Source organism: Oryctolagus cuniculus, chromosome 5 (assembly GCF_051225735.1).
Source record: "Oryctolagus cuniculus isolate XC-2025 breed Fujian yellow rabbit chromosome 5, ASM5122573v1, whole genome shotgun sequence".
Taxonomy (NCBI): domain Eukaryota; kingdom Metazoa; phylum Chordata; class Mammalia; order Lagomorpha; family Leporidae; genus Oryctolagus; species Oryctolagus cuniculus.
Genome location: NC_142871.1, coordinates 168,340,188 through 168,359,179, shown reverse-complemented (window position 1 = coordinate 168,359,179; position 18,992 = coordinate 168,340,188). Strand labels below are relative to the sequence as shown.

Genomic DNA, 18,992 nt, shown 5'->3' with positions numbered 1-18,992 from the left:
AAGATGTTTGGACAATCTACAGCGCATCCACCCTTCTACCATCGACCAATCAGTCGCTATTTATCAAGCACCTATTTGTTACAGTATAAGACGCTCCGTGTCTTTGACGCACTCCCAGCTTGGTCAGGTAGGAAAGGCATGTAAACAAGTGACTTTTCTACTCATTTAGAATTAGGTGCTAGAATTACGGGTAGCAGACACTACAAAGGAAGTAGAAATTTCAGTGATGTTGGAATATGGACCAAGAAAAGACTTCAAGGAGGAGCCGAAACCAGAGCTGAGTCGCTAAAGACATGTCTGGGAGACTGTTTAGGGCTTAGTGGTGTGTGTGCTCACGTGTGGGTGGGTGTGAGTGCTGACAGGCACAGCTAAGAGGGAGGCGGGTCCTCCAGACCCCAGAGACCCTGCAGGTCCCATCAAGGATCAGCCAGAGAACAGGAACCCAACACGAGGAGGAGAGCTGTGTCTCCACTTCTTGAAACCAAAGATTTCCTTGGATGTGATTTACCCGGCCGTCCTTCAGCGAGCAACAGATTTTGTGCTGAACACGATATCTCGAGTTTGATTTGCCATGTTCTCGACTGGGAAATGCCTGCAGCAGGATGCCAGAGAGCTGCACTGGGCGCTCGGAAGGTTGGCAGCAGGCACTGGGTGAGAGCATTCTCCCACCAGGCCTGCCAAGTGTGGCCTTGAACTGGGCGGCGCGCGTTCTTACCACTTCAGTAGGTCGGTAGTATTTGAGATCCACAGTCACGTGAACTTTGCCGGTTTCTTTGCATCTGCCCACTTCATTTTCATTCTTTCCTTCCCACCTGTAAAGAAGATAAACACTTAATCAGCTCCTAATTGCTGGGAGCAGCTGCAGTCCCCAGGACGGCCCCAGCAGGGGTGTGTGTGAGCTCATTAGCTACAGGCGGCCACTCACCTATTATTAGAGCAACAGTGACTTTCAAAGCCTTTCGCGATATTTTCAAAGGGCAGTTTTTCAACCCCCCTTTCTTTCTAAGAAAAGCATGATGCATTCAGCAATAAGACTTTAGACATGAACAGATTAGCCCGCAAAGGAATCGGGCCACTCGAAGGGATTTCAAACATTTTGCACTTCTTTAGACTATTCTAGATAAAATCAATTAAGATAAATAAAGTCTTTTCTCTTCCCCTTCTTTGTATTTTTTCTTCTGTTAGTAGCTTCAGAGATAATGCAGCATCCATGCAGGTCGACACCCAAGTTTCTGCCTTAATCAACCACTCATTCACCCCGCTTTGTGTCTAAGTTGCGCTGTGCTTCCCAGACAGCGTGGGCCTCGTTAGTAAATCTCAGAGGATTAAACTTCCCCAAAAGAGCACCACTGATTGTTCATTTCCTGCTTGGACAGGGTGCGTCGGCATCTCGCTGTGACTTGGCTGGAGTCAGATCTGGACTCTGGTTGCCTTCCCTCACATCCACGGTTGACCGGTGTGAGGGTCTGTCAGTTTTTCTCACGTCCACCCTACACATCATAAGCTCGGCAGCTTCAAGGCCAACTTCTTGCTAAAATTCTACTTCTCAATTTTAGGTTTGCCTTTTTTTCATGGCTGACCTCTGGATTTCCACAATCTAATGTTCAAACAACAGACCATACTATATAGTTTAACTTACTTATTTTTATAGATGCATTTTTTAAATTAGGAAATTAAAAAGCCTGACTCCAATGCTATTTTTTAAAAGATTTACTTATTTGAAAGAGTTACAGAGAGAAAGAGACAGAATCTTCCATCTACTGGTTCACTCCCCAGATGGCCACACTGGCCAGGGCTGGGCCAGGCCAAAACCAGGAACCAGGAGCTTCATCCAGGTCTCCTGCATGGGTGGCAGGGGCCCAAGCACTTGGGCCATCCTCTGCTCTTTCCCAGGTGCATTAGCAGGGAGCTAGATCGGAAATGGAGCAGCTGGGACAGGAACTGGCACCCATGTGGAATGATTGTGTTGCAGGTGGCAGCCTTGCCGGGCTTACGACGGCTGCCCTTCAGCGTTCATCTTAGAATGAGTTTGTCTTATGAGCTGGAGGTGAATCCTGTGAACACAGCACAGTTGTGCATGTGGCATTAGAGCCACAGTGAGATGAAAGGGGAGAACGGAGCACTCAATGGGTACCCGACGATGAGAGTCCCAGGTGCCAAGAAGACGACTCTTCAACGTCCATCAAGGCCGGGGGTAGTTCGAGTACTGAGACATACACTGGTCTCCCAAGCTTCGGTTCTGATTAATCACCTGAACGTTCACTTCCCGACAGTATCGGGACTATTTCACTGCTGCCGGAATAATCAGCTTATTACTGGGCTGAAGTTGTCAAATGTAATCAATGTCCCACCACAGTGTGAGCATGACAGCACAGCAAACCGAGCAATCCCCAACTCTCAACCCATCATATCCCGTAACTTTTACAGACTCATTATCTTAAAAAGGGGTATTTGGTAGTTAATTTGTTTGTTTGCTTGTTTTTTCCAGTAATGCTGACAAGATCAATTTAACAGTGGAGATAGTGATGGGAATGTCAGAGCAAGGGAGTGGTGGGGGCAGAGCTAAACTTCTGGCACATTGCCTGGAAACGGAATGTGGAAGTCCTGGAGCATGAAGACTGAAAACGTTTTACAGCCAGATAACCTAAGGTACAGGTGACCCTTGTACGTCTCTTACAGGTAAAGGTCAAACCTCGACTAACACCCACAGCAAGGGAGGACAAAGCATCACGCTAGGACTGTTTCCACGTGTACACATTCGATTCTAATGTTCATGGTTTAAGTGGAGCCCTCTTTTTGGCTAGGCTTTCAGCACATGCAAGGGTACTTGCATTTCACAGGTGTGCTTTCACTTTATCTGGCCCCATTTCAGACTTGCTGAGGAGCAGCAGGTGCCACAGACGGCCGGGGCAGCGTCTCCACCCACGCCGGAGCGGCCCTGGGCACCCTGAGTGCAGCTCTCCATTGGTCACTGGCTGTTTCGTCTTCCATGCACACACACACTCCACTGTCCTACACGCTGGTCATTCCTTTCAGAGTCACAGACCCGGGAACTGGTGATTCAAATCTATGTATCTATAGTGAAATTAAAACTATCAGCCCGTCTCCCCAGACTTCAGAGTGAGTATGTGGTCGGGAACTGAATGAGGCCAAGACAGCGGGGTCTGAAGACCAGGGGTTTGCACCCTCTTTCCGTAGACAGCCAGAGCACAAAAACCTTCGGCTTCAAAGATCTCACACAGTCTCGCCGTGCACTCCTCTTCCCTGAGCTCTCCGTCTTTGCCTTCCTCATCTCCTCTTTTCCTTCCACATCAACTCCTTTTTTCTTTTGCCACCCCTCATCCCAAGGACAGTAAAGAAACAGACCTCGGCTGGGGTTCGGCCTGCCTAGCCCTGCGTTAGCTGACCAGGTCAGTGGTATCTCTTCACCTTCGACCAAAGGCAAACATTTAATTCCTGTGTATATCAACGTGCTGCATGGCTGTCTGCGGCAGATTCTCTTTGATTGCTTTGCCAGTCACACACACAGGCTGACGTGGGAGATGGGAGGGGGATGGTCCCCCTTGAAAGGACTGGCTAAATCCAGTCTGCGAGTCAGACCTGGGTTTGGAGCTTCCTTGGCACTTACAGGTAGGAGCTCCCAGCAAGCCTCTCTCGCTGCTGTCTGAACACCGTCTGCGGAGCCGCCATCTCGAAAATGCTTGCTACAGTCACACGGGCTCTAAGGGCATGGCGTTGCCCTCTGTAATTAATATAGCCACTGAGCAATCAAATGGAACCAGGAAATGGCTCAAAACAGAACCCAGTTGGCAAAAACCAACTTTCTAATTTGCACCAGGTCTGCATGAGGGCAGTAAGCAAAAGTTTCGGCTAAGGGCCAAAAGCATTCAGTTACAACAATACACGAGACACTTGTATTAACAAGCAAAAGGTAACAGCGAACTTGCCCCAACAGGCACTCTCATGACTCAAAGGAGAGTGGCAGTGTTACGGAGAGGAAATGACGGTGGCTTGACAGCGAGCAGAGGACTTGGCTAACAAATAGGAACGACTCCCTACTAACTTAGATCAACAGCTCACCCGTCAGGGACCCTGTAGGGCTCCTTTTTAAAATAAATTATTGGCCCCTGATAAGCATTAAGCAGGGATAGGGAGTGCTGGACAGTGAGAGAGCGGAGCGCAATACGGCAAGATGAGATGCTAAGAGAATCTACTCAGCTAGGAACATCAAAAGCAAAGTCAGGCAAATAAGTCAAGTTTAGGGGACAGTTAGAGCTAAGGGCCAGGAGAGCGACGAACTCCTGTTGTGACCCGAATATCACAAAAGCTCTCGAGAACGGTTTTTGGGAAGAGCTGTCTTGTTAGGGTGCAGATGTGAGGCGGCGGTGGCTGGATTTCAGTGAATGACAACAGCGCTGGCCTCAGCTTCTGGATAGAGGCGGCAGTTTGCACACGATTTTGCTCCTTCCCCAGACTCCTTTCAAAACAGAAATAAACCCGACAAGGGCCATACGAACAGGAAAGAGAAACCAGAATCGGCAGCTGGGACGGAGGCAGAGGGGTCTGGGGACTTCGCGGAGGCCCGGGAGGGGTGTCCTGGGCCGGCAGCGGGGGCAGGGCTGGGCCTGGGCTCGGCTCACACTCGCGGAAGCCCCTGCCAGCTCAGGAAGGGAGGGCTGATTAGCGTCTCCTCGGAGGCCAGGGCCTCCCCGGTCCTCATCACTTGGCAGCTGCCTCACTTTCCCGGGCGGTGGGACTGGAGGTCACAGGTCCCTGCAGGGCGGGCACCACGCTGCAAGCAGGGGGGAGTCAGACGACGGCAGCCTTGCCGAGGCTTAGCTGACGAGGCACCCTCGGAGCTGGCTGGCTGCGTCCCGATCGGAGGACCTCACAGGGCCACTCAGGAGAATCGCCGAGGCCAGGCTCACCCAGGCTCCTCCCCGTAAGGACACGGGCCTCACGGCATCCTTTGGTCCCAAAACTCCAAGCTCACTCTTGAGGTCTTCACATTGAAACACAGGCAGAAAACTCAGGATTACCAGACACGTATGTGCAGAAAACCACGCACACGACAGAAGCCAAAACAAATTAATTGGGAAAATTAAGAAAAAAAAAAAAGTAAAAAGTACCAGAGGGGGAAAAGAACTAAAGAAAAAAATGGAACAAACTGAAGTATCACTGTTAATAATCTCCAGAGAGATAAGGAAAGATATCAGACAAACAAGAACAGGATATGACATAAAAGAAGGATAATTACATTCAAAGTTGAGATGAGATTTCTTTTTTCAGAGCAGAGGAAAAATGTCAGAGAGTACAGCAAAAAGATGTGAACGCGGAAAGTCAGAGGCAAGTGCTCAGGAGGCCAGTGTCACAGGATTTCCAAGAAGCGAGTACAGAAAACGGAGCAGAGAAAATAGTTGTCCTAAAATTAATGGGGAAAAATGATCAGAGCAAACGCACAAGTATCTCCAGACCGAGAGGATGTCACAAACAATGGATGGATCAAGACCCCCCCCCCCCCACATCAGGTCTCAGACAGGGCCAGGAGGAGGCCTGAGCCACCTTCCAGACGAACCGATGTCACTGGGAGTCCCCAAGTGGTTCCTGACATCTCACAGCAACCCTGCAGTTAAAAGGTAATGCCTTTATGGCCAGCGCTGTGGCATAGCAGGTAAAGCCGCCGCCTGCAGTGCCGGCATCCCGTATGGGCACCAGTTCCGATCCCGGCTGCTCCACTTGCGATCCAGCTCTCTGCTACGGCCCGGGTCCTTGGGCCCCTGCACCCGTGTGGGAGGCCGGGAAGATTACTTCTAGTCTGGAAATACACATTGCTACATGGTTCGTTTTCATGGTAGACTAAAGATATTTTCAGAAGTATCTGAACACAAAATCTTTGTGTCTCATGTACTAGTCCCGCAGAAGAAACTAAGATTCTGCCAGGGCTCAGGAGCTCCAGCTCAGAGGGGTGACTAAGGACACCTCAGAAGAGCCTGCCGGATGATGGCTGGAGCTGGCCCCGCCACGTAGCCAGAAACTTCCAGAGAGACACTGCCAAGAATCCAGACCGAAACCCCTCTGGGGTCTCAAGGCCTTGAGAGGTGCTTCGGATGGCCAGGGTAGAGTTTAGGGAAAAGTTAGGGACAAAGGCCTTAAAAATGAAGCAAACAGAGGAAGACAACATCCCAGGGCTCTACGGCAAACAAACAATGCCTACATGGAGAGGCAGCAGCAGCGGCAGCAACGTGGTAACGCGACACTGCACACTAAACCAACCAAACGTGAAACCAAGAGCAGAGCAGGAAGACCCGTGGAGGGAGGGGTATGGGAGCAAAAGAGCAAAACCCTCATTTTGGGTAAGGGTAGGCTGATGGATAGCACCTGCGGGAACTGTGACAAACCAGCAATCACAGCGTGTCGTGTGGAAACACGGAGTAAATGCCAAAGTCATCAGCTGGGAGAGTAGATTAGGACAACAGGATTTCTAGGAAGAGAACAGAGGAAGACAGCACAGCAAGTAATTATCTTTTTTTAAGAAGATTTATTTATTTATTTGAAATGCAGAGATACAGAGAAAAGGCGAGAGAAAGAGAGAAAGAGAAAGAGAAAGAGAAAGAGAAAGAGAAAGAGAGAGAGTGTGTGTGGGCGGGAGGGTGGGAAGAGGTCTTCAACTTGTTGGTTCACTCCCCAAATGGCCGCAATGGCCAGAGCTGTGCTGATCTAAATCCAGGAGCCAGGAGCTTCTTGTAGGTCTCCCACTTGGGCACAGGAGCCCAAGCACTTGGGCCATCTTCCACTGCTTTCCCAGGCACACTAGAGAGATGGACTGGAAGTGGCTCAGCCAGGACTCAAACCAGTGCCCATATGAGATGCTGGGACTGTAGGCAGAAGTTTAAGCTTCTGTGCCACAGCACCAGCCCCGCAAATAATTATTTGAAACAAATCAAGACAATGTGCCAGAGCAGAGCAATGTGGATTCTAGATGGACAAGGCCCACAGACTGCACGGAGGAACAGAGCTAGCCGGGGATCAGGGAGAGGCAGAGGAGGCAGGCCACCAGAGGGGGAGATCTCGCTGGGCTTTGGGACAACTCCTGTAAAATTAGAGTTCAGTGCTGGAGTAATGGAATCCACAGCCAATCACAAAGGAAAAGTAGAATTGCAGGAAGCAGACCACAGCAGGCCAGCCCCCCACAGGCGGCCCTCTATGCCACGGAGAAGGAGAGTCTGTGCGATCCTGGCAAGCCAGAGCTCAGCCCCGATGGAAGACCACGCATATCCAGGGTGCTCGGCTGGGCACACTGCTGTGGACACGGAGACTGGTCTGCCTGCACCCTGCTCAAAATTCTTCCACTTTAGCTTTATTAACGGTAATAATTGTTCTTAAGTAAGGGAGTTTGGGCAGCAGTAAACCAAGATGAGCCACTGCAGTTAATGACTAGTCAATGCCAACGAAAAATGTAAAATTAAAATCCACTGTGCAGCTGTTCACGTGGTAGGCACATCTTAAGATTCCACCTGCGTTTATTCTGGGGCCTCCATATCATGGGCCCTGATGGATGCGGACTCCCACCCACACTCAGGCAGGTGGTGTGATCTGCAGTTCATAAACGGGGAACAAGAAGCGTAGAGAGCTGAGCCATTTCCAGAGGGCCACACAGGGAAGGGGTGCTGCAGCCCAGACTGCAGAGCAGGCTCCCCGGCAGTATCGTCCTGGCTCGGGCTCCGACAACACCTCCATTTCCCACGGCTGGAATGAGCTGATGGGTGTGGTGCTCTCTTAACAGGGTTCTGTCATTTCCATGGGGAGGCTCTCCCCAAACATGACTTCCAGGAAGAATTTTCAACTGGCCAGCATTTCCCTTGCTTTCTTCTTTGTATCAGCACACGGAGAAATAGTCAGTACAGCAGCCTGACATCCAGATCGCCTTCTCGTGGAATCAGACGGGATGCTGAATGCACTGGAGAATCCTGGTGCGGGGCACCTACTTTGGTAGGAAGCTCAGGAAATCCAAAAACAGGGGCCAGTGCTGTGGGCACTGTGGTTTAAGCCGCTGCCTGCAATCCCATGTGAGTGTTGGTTCGAGTCCTGGCTGCTCCGCTTCTGATCCGGGTCCCTGCTAGTGCACCTGGGAAGGACAAGTCGAGTGCTCGGGCCACTGCCACCCACGTGGGACACCCAGATGGAGCTCCAGGCTCCAGGTTTTGGCCAGGTCCAGCCCTGGCTGTTGAGGCCATTTGGGGAGTGAAGCAGCAGACAGAAGATCTCTCTCCTTGTCTCTCCTCCTCTGTAACTCTTTCAAATACAAAAATCTTAACAACAACAACAACAAAAATCCCAAAACAGGAATAAAGGCCAGAGATGGCTCTCCTTGTCTGTCAGGATGGCACTAAAAGGATTTCCAAATGCACTGTGAGTCTCTTAAGGAGTCCGAGTGCTGCAACACAGCCTTTATGTGGATTGCTGCACCTGCTCTAGCTACCAGCTGCATTTTTTTTTTAACCTGCCTGGGGTGTGCACACTACTGGCCCCTCACACCAAAGGACGTGGATGGAGCTTTTCCTGCTTTGCAGGAGAAAGCAAAATGTGAGGCCTTTCTTCAGGGCACGGTGAGGAGGCTGGGCTTGAAGGACTGGGCCCCAGCTCCCTACGGGGTCTCAGCCACACACCTGGGCTCCGCAGCTCTACCTCCACTTGCACAACCAGATCTGTCCATTTCCCTTCCTCACACCCCGCACTGCCCCATCTCCACTGAGCATCCATGAGGTCCCAGCCACTAAGCTAAGCCAGGTGCTGAGGACACAGGCATAGTTTCTGTCCTCATGGAGTCTGGTGGCTGCCACAATCTATGAATGACAGGTGGCAGGAGACAGAGAGGGCACAGTCAGAGCATGGGGCAGGCACCCGGTGCAGACTTGGTTGAGGGGAGGGCATTGGTCAGAGGGCGGATGTCTGAGCAAAGACCCACGGGATGAGTGGGAAGTGGCCAGGGGAAGCAGAGGGACTCGTGGGAGCAGGTATCTCTTGATAGGCCCAATGTGGTCAGGCCAGTCCAACCTGGCATATCGGCTTGCCTAGCGCCCACATGTAACTCACTGCCTCCTGCCTCCATGCCTCTCTCACCCGTCCCACCCACCTGGGATGCTTTCCCTCTTCTCTCACCTGCCCAGATCTCACACCTGGGCAGGGGCCAGCCTCACGCCTGCTCACAGGGCCTTCTTCTGTACTGCTGTGACAAAGTGCACAGCGCCATCAGCGCTGCACACGCGTTCGCATACAATGCCTTCTGTGAGTCAATTACAGCCTAACTTCGCAAGGGCAAAACAAAGTCTTGATTCTCTCTGATGAGTTTGGCTTGAGAGGAAATGAGCCGGGCAGAGAGCACATTTGTTTAGCTTCTGTGCTGCCTGTTCAGTTAGGTCATCGTAAAGGTGGCAGTCCTGAGAATCTCATGGCTCCTTTGTTAAGAACTGGGGCTGACCTGGCGAACTACAGCACCTGCACATGAATGCAGTGAAGTCGCCGCATGCTCCACAGCACAGGCGCTCAGACGAGAACGGTGCGTGCCAGCGAGGCCTGCTGCTCCAACAAGGCACAGAGCACAGAGGGCTGCAGCATTTTGGTTTCATGAGTGAAAAATAAAAACCAAGTATTTTGGATATTTATAAATATAATTGATACAGGGCTTAGATTTCCAAGGAAGAGAGAGAGGGGGTAAAGTGGGGGAGAGAGGTAGGACATCCCCTTTAAACGGTAATGTAAGCTTACATGAAAAGTCCAGTCACTATTACAACCAAATAGAATGTGGATACTCAGGCGGGAAGCCAGGATGTGGGAGGGGTCTGACTGTGGGAGGGGAAGGCCTGAGTCTATTAAAGTCCCAAAGAATTGTTTTATTGACTTGAAAGGCAGAGTTATGGAGAGAGAGGGGGAGAGACAGAGTAAGAGGTCTTTCATCCGCTGCTTCACTCCCCAAGTGGCTGCAATGGCCAGGGCTGGGCCAGGCTGAAGTCAGCAGCCTGGAGCTCCATTCTGGTCTCCACGGGGTGGCAGGGAACCATGCACGTGGGCCATCCTCTGTCGCTCTCCCAGGCTCGTTAGCAGGGCTCTGGATCGGAAGTGGAGCAGCTAGAACTCGAGCTGGTTCTTGCGTGGGATGCCGGTGTCAGTGTACCCCACTGAGGAGCAGGCTTTTCTACCAGCTCTTCCTCACTGTGACTGACGTTTCAAACAGCAGATCCAGGTGATGATGAAAAAGGTGAATTACATTTTCACCACGCAGCCTCCACAGATTCCACTTGACGAAGGCGGACATCAAGCAGGTCACGGAGGTGGGCGTTACAGTCATCAGAGGGCTGAGGTGGCTGGTCTAAAACAGCACATTCCAAGGTCTGCCCCTTCCCTACAGAGGACACCACGGAGCACAGGGGTTTTCCTTCTGCCATTCCCCCTCCGCAGATGCGCATCTTGGACCCATTCTGCTCATCAGCAATGCCAGGTTAGGAGGATCTGTTTCCCCACGGCACAACCTAACGCAGCCACAGGTCCAGCACGTGCACTCTCACAGTTACGGTCTCAGCGGCGTCTTGAGGAGTGACCACAGGGACACCTGGTTCCCACTCTAGCGTCTGCGTTCACTGGGGCTATGTGTTTGGAGCTCGGTCCCCAGTGCAGTGATGTTAAGAGTGGTGGCACGCACTAGAAGGCCATGAGGGGCACTGTTCTGCAGGGATTAAGCTGGTTTTCCTGAGAAGGTTGTTGGCAAATAAATGAACCTGACCCCTCCCACATCCTGGCTTCCCGCCTGAGATTCGATCTCTGCCACCGTTGTGATGGTGGGGCCCCCACGGGAGCTGAGAGGGAGGCTGGAGCCATAATCCTGGGCTCCACAACTATGAGCTAAGTAAACCCCTCTCTTCCTCTGGGTTACCCAGCCTCGGGTGTCTTGTTACAGTGACAGAGAGCAGATGAACGCCACTGGCTTTCCACCCTACTCCCAAGGCTCAGGCTCAGGCTCAGCCCAGGCTCCAGCGATGCCACCCAGGGAACGGCCCCCGGTCAGGGCAGGGATGTGCACGGCCGGTGCGGAGTCTCACGTGCTTGCAGGCTAATCTTACCACGCTCTTCTCCAAACTGAACGAGATTAATGACAGAAAATTAGCCAAGGCAAGTAGTCACCTGTTCGGTTTATCCTACTACCATCTTAATTGTAGGAGACAAGTGCTTCCTTTTCACACCACTTGAAGGGAAAGTGAGACAACAGAACGCAAACAAGAGCCCCAACGAGCAGCCTCCTCCAAATCACCAAGCCCCCGTCTCCCCTCCCCCAGTGCTCCCAGAAGACCAGCGGCGGTCCCGAGTTGCTTCTCGACACAGACGACCTCGTGAGAATCCCATGACCTTGAACTTTATCAGGACTGCACGTGGTACCGATCTGCTCCCCCGAGTGTCTTCTATTAACCCAAGTTCAAACTAATGCACTGCTTCCCAGTAAGTTCAAAGAAAAAAATTACTCAAAGGACGTCAAAGACTTCCAGAGAGAATGTCTGTGTTGGCCCTAAATATATAGATGCGACGTGTGTGTCAGGCCCTTTCAGTGAGCACTAGCAGAAACGGTGGGGCGGCGGGAATTAGAACTAACGCGAGGCTGCTCCAGATACTGACGGCGCGTCTGAGAAGGGAGTCACGTAAGAAGAGGCTGCACAGAAAGTTCAGAAGCGAAGAGGATGCACTAAATCAGATCCTCCTTTAAGCACAAAGCACACAGCAGGTGCAAACTCTCAGAGGGCAGAAAGCTTTGCGTCTGACTTAGTCCAACTACTAAGGGAGCCGGAAAGCTTCGCTCTCCTTCACCCTCCGCAGCCGACTGCTCACCACGTCCCACTGGTTCTGAGTCTGTCTTGAATCCACCCTCCTCTCCCTCTCTAGGCCCTTGGATAAATTCAGGTCCCTCCCATCCCCTTGTGGTAGGGCAGCCTCCGTAGCCCTCTAAGGCTGTCTTTCTTGTAGCTGCCCCAGCATGCCACAGCGAGTGATGCCAACCATGAATCCCAGGGACAACAGGCATTTCTTGCAAGGACTTTCTGGCCACGTTGGCTTTGGGGAGATCCATTTGGGCTCAATTATGTTTCCACAGAGCACCTATTGTGGGCAGCTGTTGTGAGCGGTGAGGTCTCGGTGGGAATGAGAAGTCTGTGCCAGCCCCATCACAATTGCTTACAGCTGCAGGCCCACAAGGGCAGGAGGTGCTCAAGGAACTCAGAGATGCTGTGGTTTAGGCGGGAGTTTGTTTCCAGGGATAGAGCGTAAGACCAAAATTGCAAATAGTGAAAATTACCCTTGAAAAACCCCTTCAAATCAAAATTTGGATTCTTGAAAGCTCAGAAGCCAAAGTTTAGCTGACGTTTGGCTGGGGCTTCCCTTTCCCACAGGCATGCAGGCCTGGGTCTGTTTTCAGGGCAAATATCAAGACAAGAAAGACGAAAAGTGCACCATACACGGGCCTCTTGAGTCGGAAAACGCTCAGTTCAGATCCTGGCTCTGCCACCCGCTCACGGATGACTGGGGGAGGGCCCGCATTTCTCTGTGCCTCGGTCTCCTGTCTGGTGTGACAGGACCCCACTGGAACCAGGCTGCAGAGGGCTCCTGGCTGCTCCTGGGCTCACGCTGGCTGGACGCCTCGTGTGACGGGAGCACCAGCCTTGCACGGCTTCACTTTCTTCTGTACGCACACTCTGCTTTTGGGCAGGACCTTGCTCCACGCCCACTCGAACTCTGGATTTGCCTGGGGCTGCCCACCACATGGTGCTCCCCCCGGCCACAGGACAAGGCTCCGGATATCTCTTCTACACTCCAGCTCCATGCCTGGTGCAGAGAGGATCACTGGACACAGACGCTGTCCCCAATCACCCACGTCGTTAGCAGTAAATACACTGGGCTTAGGCTGTGGGAGACACTGCTTTGGGTGCTTTGCATATATGTAAAAATCCACTTCATCCTCACTGCTTCCCTGTTATCTCCATTTCATAGGTGAGAAAATGGAGACAGAGAGAGAATAAGTAAGTGCCCTACAGTTGCAAAGCTGGGATTCCTGTCCAGGAAGAGTGGCACTGGACTTCTGCGCTTAGCCATGCAGTAATGCCACACTGTGCTCAGAGGAGGATGGGTGACTGATGAAGTAATTAATGTAGTGTCCTCGGAAGAGGGGAGCGGTACAGCACCCCCCACCTTCTCTGCGGGGAAAGTTTTCCAAGACCCCTGGGGGATGCCTGAAGCCACACAGTGCCAAACCCTAAATATGATGCTCTTTTCCTGTACACACATACATGTGGTAAAGTTTAATTTACAATGCAGGCATAGTAGGAAATTACCAATGATAACCAATAATAAAACAAGTAAAACAATACGTTGTGACAAAATTGTATGTGCAGTTTGGGGCTATTATTAAGTAAAATACGGGTGACTTGAAGACAAGCACTGCGGATCTGATGACCACGGCAGCTGCTCTGTGAGTGAGGGTGAGCAGGCGCACGGGATGGACGTGCACAGAGGGGTAGTTAGCGGTGTGTAGGGGTGCAGAGGCTGGATGGCACGTACCATCTGTACATGTGGGACGCAGGAATGTTGTACATCCAAGGTGCGCTGGAGTACAGTGCAAGATTCCACCATGCTACTCAGAATGGTGAATTAATTATTTATTTTTACAGGCAGAGTGGACAGTGAGAGAGAGAGCGAGAAAGGTCTTCCTTTTGCCGTTGGTTCACCCTCCAATGGCCGCCGCGGCCAGCGCGTTGCTGCCGGCGCACCGCGCCTATCCGAAGGCAGGAGCCAGGAGCCAGGAGCTTCTCCTGGTCTCCCATGGGGTGCAGGGCCCAAGTACTTGGGCCATCCTCCACTGCACTCCCGGGCCACAGCAGAGAGCTGGCCTGGAAGAGGGGCAACCGGGACAGAATCCGGTGCCCCAACCGGGACTAGAACCCGGTGTGGCAGCGCCACAAGACGGAGGATTAGCCTAGTGAGCCGCGGCGCCGGCCAGAATGGAGAATTTAAAGGTTATGAATTCCCTATTTCTGGAATCTTCCTTGTCCCATTTCAGACTGCAGGTCACTGCAACCTTGGGGAGCAATAAGCAGGGGCTCCTGGATTCCTTAAGCTCCTCAAAACCACGCCTCCCTGAAGCGGGGCCAATGCTGTCCTTGGCCTTCGGAGATCTGTTCAGAGCCTCATGTGTTTGCTCCTTTCTGCCAGCTTGCTGCCTGTGAGGACGCTGCTCGCCCCTCAGTAGCGCACAGCTGCAGCTGGGGGCTCCTGGCGCTGCCTGTGGCTTCCTGCTCCTCTTCCAGCTGAGATTGGAATGCTGATGTGTGGGGCCGGGGAAGAGTCAGAGGAAGGAGACTGGAAGGAACAATGAAACCTAAAGTGTAGACCACATTCACAAAGCCATCTGGCCTGGGGAACCAAGTTTACGCTTTTACATAAACTATGGGTTGAGCGTCCTTTATCCAAAATGCTAAAGTTCAGAAGTGTTCCAGGGTTCAGATCTTTTTGGATTTTGGGACATTGGCGGATATATGGTGAGATATCTCAGAGGTGGGACAAGTCTGAACAGGAAATTAATTCATGTTTCACGTACAGCTTGATGATTCTCCAAGAGAGGTTACGACATGCAGCCGTTTGCACACGAAGCAGCCATTGAAGGCTTTATCAACATCTTCTCAAATAGCATCCCCATCTGGGAAACACTATGTGAGGACAAAAACAGGCACTGGGTCTCTGGGGCCATGGGACAGACGGCGACTCAGTGACTGGAAACATCAGTACATTACTCCCAATACTGGGCAATGGGAAAGGGACAGACAGTTTTCCAAAGAGTCTAACTTGGGGATTCGTTGATAAGACAATCTCAAATGTTTAAAATTGCATTTAAAGTGGTTTCCTACAACAAAAGCATACAAGTTCACCACAGAATTTTGGGAAACAGAGAAAACCATAGGGCAGAAAAGTAAAAGTTACCCAGGATGCCCCCATATTAAACTACCATCATCACATTTTTGGTGTGTTTTCCTTTCATCTTTTGGAAGTATATTTTTATGGAGTTTTAGATTCCCATAACAAATCGAAACCTGTATCTCCCTTTTTATTTCCAATTTGATGCTGTCATATCATGTGATTTAAACTCCTCCTCTGTATTATTTTTAATAGGTGTAAAACTTGATCAAACTGACTTGAACATGTCCTTGATGGTGACCACCAAGGCTCCTTGTTTCCTGCTGCTTTCATTACAAAGCACCAGGCAGACGGCGGTGATTCGGAACCAACACAGTCTACAATCAGGATGCAGTCTGACGAGTTTGAAGAAGGCAAGCACTCAGGAGACCACCACCACCATCAGACATCAAGCACTCCCATCACCCCACAGCCGCCCTGTGCCCTCCTAAGCTGCTCACTTCACGTTTACGGTGCATCTCCCAGGCTGACACATGGAACATCATTCGTGTGCAAAAGGCCCCTCACCCTGATCAAGCTCTGGGAAACACTGACCAGCTTAGTCTTTTCTAGATAGCCTGCACATGGAGTCATGCAGCATATGCCCTCTTTTCTCCGGCTTCTTCCACTAAGCAGAACATACATGAAGTTGCTCTGTCTTCATGTTCAGTTGACCCCTTTCACACGATGAGATGACTTCTGATTTCTTGCAAGTTCTGGAGTCTAATTTGTCTCCTACGATACAGCCTCTCCGGCTCTCTTATGACTGGTGTTGCATGTTTTATATTTTCATCTTTTTATTTTTAATCTGTCTGCTTATATTTAAGCTGGTCTCTTTAGACAGCACTTGGCTTTTTCATCAAGCCCATCTCCTTAAAACACACAGAGCTTTTACCACTGATGCAGTTATCAACGCGGCTGTCCCATCTGCATCTGCTCCCGCTCCTCCTTTTCCGGCTTCCTTTCTGTTTGGACACTGGGGATTCCGTCCGCACCCACCACTGGCTCACCGCTGTTCTTCCACTTGTTTTCGTACAGCTCTGGAGTTCACAGGACGCTCTTTAACTCACTGGAATCTTTCTCCAAGTAATCCTACACTAACATCTAATGGAAGAAGCTCACAACAATATAATGGCTAAACGTCTGTCCCGTACTTTGTGCTATTCTCATCGTAGGATTCATATATACAGTATCAGAAATGCCACAACATATTATTTTTAAATACTCAATTATCTTTTAAGGAAATTTAGAAATGAATGGAAAACATTTTCTATTTTCCTACCTATTTATTATTTATCTTGCTGTGCATTTCTCTGTACAGATCCAAGTCTCAAACTGCTGTCATTCTGTCATTCTGGTATCATTTTCCTTTTATCTGAATGCTTGCTGGCAATGAATCATGTCAGAGTCATTTGCTTGTTTTTTTTTTTTTTTTAATCTGAAAAAGTCTTTAATTCATGTCTACTTAAAACATATTTTTCCTGGGCATAGAATTCTAGGTTGTAGGTTTCTGTAGCAGTAGAAAGATGTTGCTTTGCATATTTGCTGACAAAAAACTTTCTTATTTTTGTTCTTCCCTAAAGAATCATCGTTCTTCTCTTCTTGCCCCTAAGGTTTTCTGACATTTACCTTTAGTATTCTGATTCTGAGGTGTACCAGTGTGACTGCTCGTCTTTATTCTGCCTGGGGTTTATTATGACTCTTGGATCTGTGTCTGTATTATCTTCATAAAATGCGGGGAAAATCTGGACTTTCATCCTTAGAAGTTCCATCTGGTTCCCCCCACCCCAGGAGAATCAGATGGGACTTCTAGAGATGAAAAGTATCTCGAGTGGAGAACTCAGCGCTAGCATTGAGAAGATGAGTGAACCTGTAGACATAATAACAGAAATGATCCAAGCTGACGTATACAAAGAAATCGACTGGTGGGATAGAGCCTAGTTCCAGTGACCTGAGGGACGATTATACAGCAACCTAATGTGAACGGGAGTCCCAGGGAACGGGGGAAGAGCAGAGAAACAGAACGAATTAATGTCCAAATTATTCAGTCTTATAAAAAAAAAAAACAGCGAAATGCTGTAACATGGATGAACTCTGACAACATCATGCTAACCAAAATAAAGCAAATATGGCACAGCACAAAAGCACCACAGGGCATGACTGCACTTACACAAGCTGCCTACAATAGGCACGGGCAGAGTAGAGGCCGCCAGGAACCGGGGTGAGGGGATGAGCTGCTGTTATTCGGTCGGCACAGAGTTTCCGTTTGGGTGATGGAAATGTTAAATGTGATGGAAACAGAGTTAAATGTTGTATAGCATTGCCAATGTGCTTAATGTCATTCAATTGTACACTCTTAAAATGGCTAAGCTGGTAAATTTTATGTCAGTCTATGATTTATCACAATAAAGAAAATTACCAAAAAAAAAAGCACGAATTCTTCAGCTATAAAGAAGGATTTTCCAGAAGTCCCTCAAATATTCCAATGAAAATCTGATTTCACACCTTGTGTAATGCAAGGAGTAAATGAAGGAGTAGAAACCAGACGGTTTTGGTACAAAGTAAATCACTGGTTCAACTGCCAAAACTCCAGCAGAAGCTGAGGCCTGGGTGACAGCCATTTGCACTGTGAACTTCCCGGGTGTGACGGCCGTGTTGCATTTATGTGGGAGAGCACTACTGCTTGTAAGTTCAGGGTGACGCAGCAACAGGTCACAACTTAGGGTCGATGGTTCAGAGAAAGGAAAATGGTTTGTATTTGAAGCTTTTCTGTAAGTTTTTGATTATTTCAAATTTTAAAACTAGAAAGTGAAAGTATTATAATGATTATGTAACGTCATCACATCGATCTGGTCGGCGTAAGATTAGCAACTGTAAAGATGGTTTCCTTATGATGAGCAAAAATGAAATGTGAAAGTAAATAAAAATAAAAAAAATTTAAGCGACAGGAACAACAAAAGGTGTGGAAAGACTTGGTTTGGACCTTGACAAATACCTCACAGGCAGCGAAGTGAGGGTGGGTGCGGAGCTCCAGGCTGTGGTGTAAGAACGTACAAGCAAAAGGAAACAACACCGTGAGGTGGAAGAGCACACACACATGTGCACGCCCACCAGCCGTGACCTTGCCCGTGTACTCACACGATGGTTTTCCCAATGTGCATAAACGACTTCTCCACAAACTCGCGGACACTGTGGACTTCCCCGGTGGCTATGACAAAGTCCTCTGGCTCATCGTTCTGCAACATCAGCCACATAGCCTAGAGAGACAGAGAGAGGTACACCCTGGTGAGAGGCACACTCAGCGGCCCCCTCGGAAACACAGCGCTCCCAGATGGGCACGGCTGGATGAGGACATGCACGCCGCAAAGGGCACCATTCCAGCCGCTGCAGCAACGGATCGCAAACGCGAAAGTGCGTCAGAATCCTCCTGGGAACAGCGTGGTCTGGACGCCTGGCTCCAGGCGCGGAGGCGTGGCCTCTGTGAGGATCTTTATCTTTCACTGCCCGGAGATTCTCTGCCACAGGGCCTGGGGCCACAGCTCAGAGCAATGTGCTATCTGAGGTGAACAACCCTTTCAGAAGTAGAGCTGCAGGAGGCGCATCTGCAAGCGCCGTCGCGTTTCCCTTCACATCACAGACGGGCAGGGAAAAATGATTTGTCCCCCAAAGTTGTGCTTAATTTCTTAGTAATAAACTTGAACATTTAGCAGTCGAAAAGCAAAGTAAGACTCAGTGGTGGAAAAACAACCAGGTAATAAAAAGTACTGCTGTTTTTCACAAGTTGTCTGCAGGCCCTGACAAAGTGCACCAGAGTGAAGGGGTTCACCAGGCAGCATCTGGAGGTCAATGCTCCACCTCCCACTTTGGCTGCATCGCAGGGTCCCTTCTCAGTAGCCACCAGGAGGCCGGCGGAGCCAGAACACAGTCACATGTCCAAAACCCAAAAGCAAATGACACAACCTGGCTCCCTGCATCAGAAGAACTTCTCTTAGCAGCATAGAGGTCCACAG

General features: G+C 50.1%; 1 protein-coding gene across 1 annotated transcript in view; it reads right to left on the bottom strand.

Moving 5' to 3' along the window:
• The window catches only part of GMDS (GDP-mannose 4,6-dehydratase), a 628,352-nt gene that overhangs the window by 99,146 nt on the left and 510,214 nt on the right, over positions 1-18,992 (bottom strand). Inside the window, exons 8-9 of the mRNA XM_051855925.3 lie at positions 18,121-18,239; positions 716-812 (exon numbers count right to left, since the gene is read on the bottom strand). Coding sequence (XP_051711885.1) covers positions 716-812; positions 18,121-18,239 — 216 coding nt within the window. The remainder of the gene's footprint in view (positions 1-715; positions 813-18,120; positions 18,240-18,992) is intronic.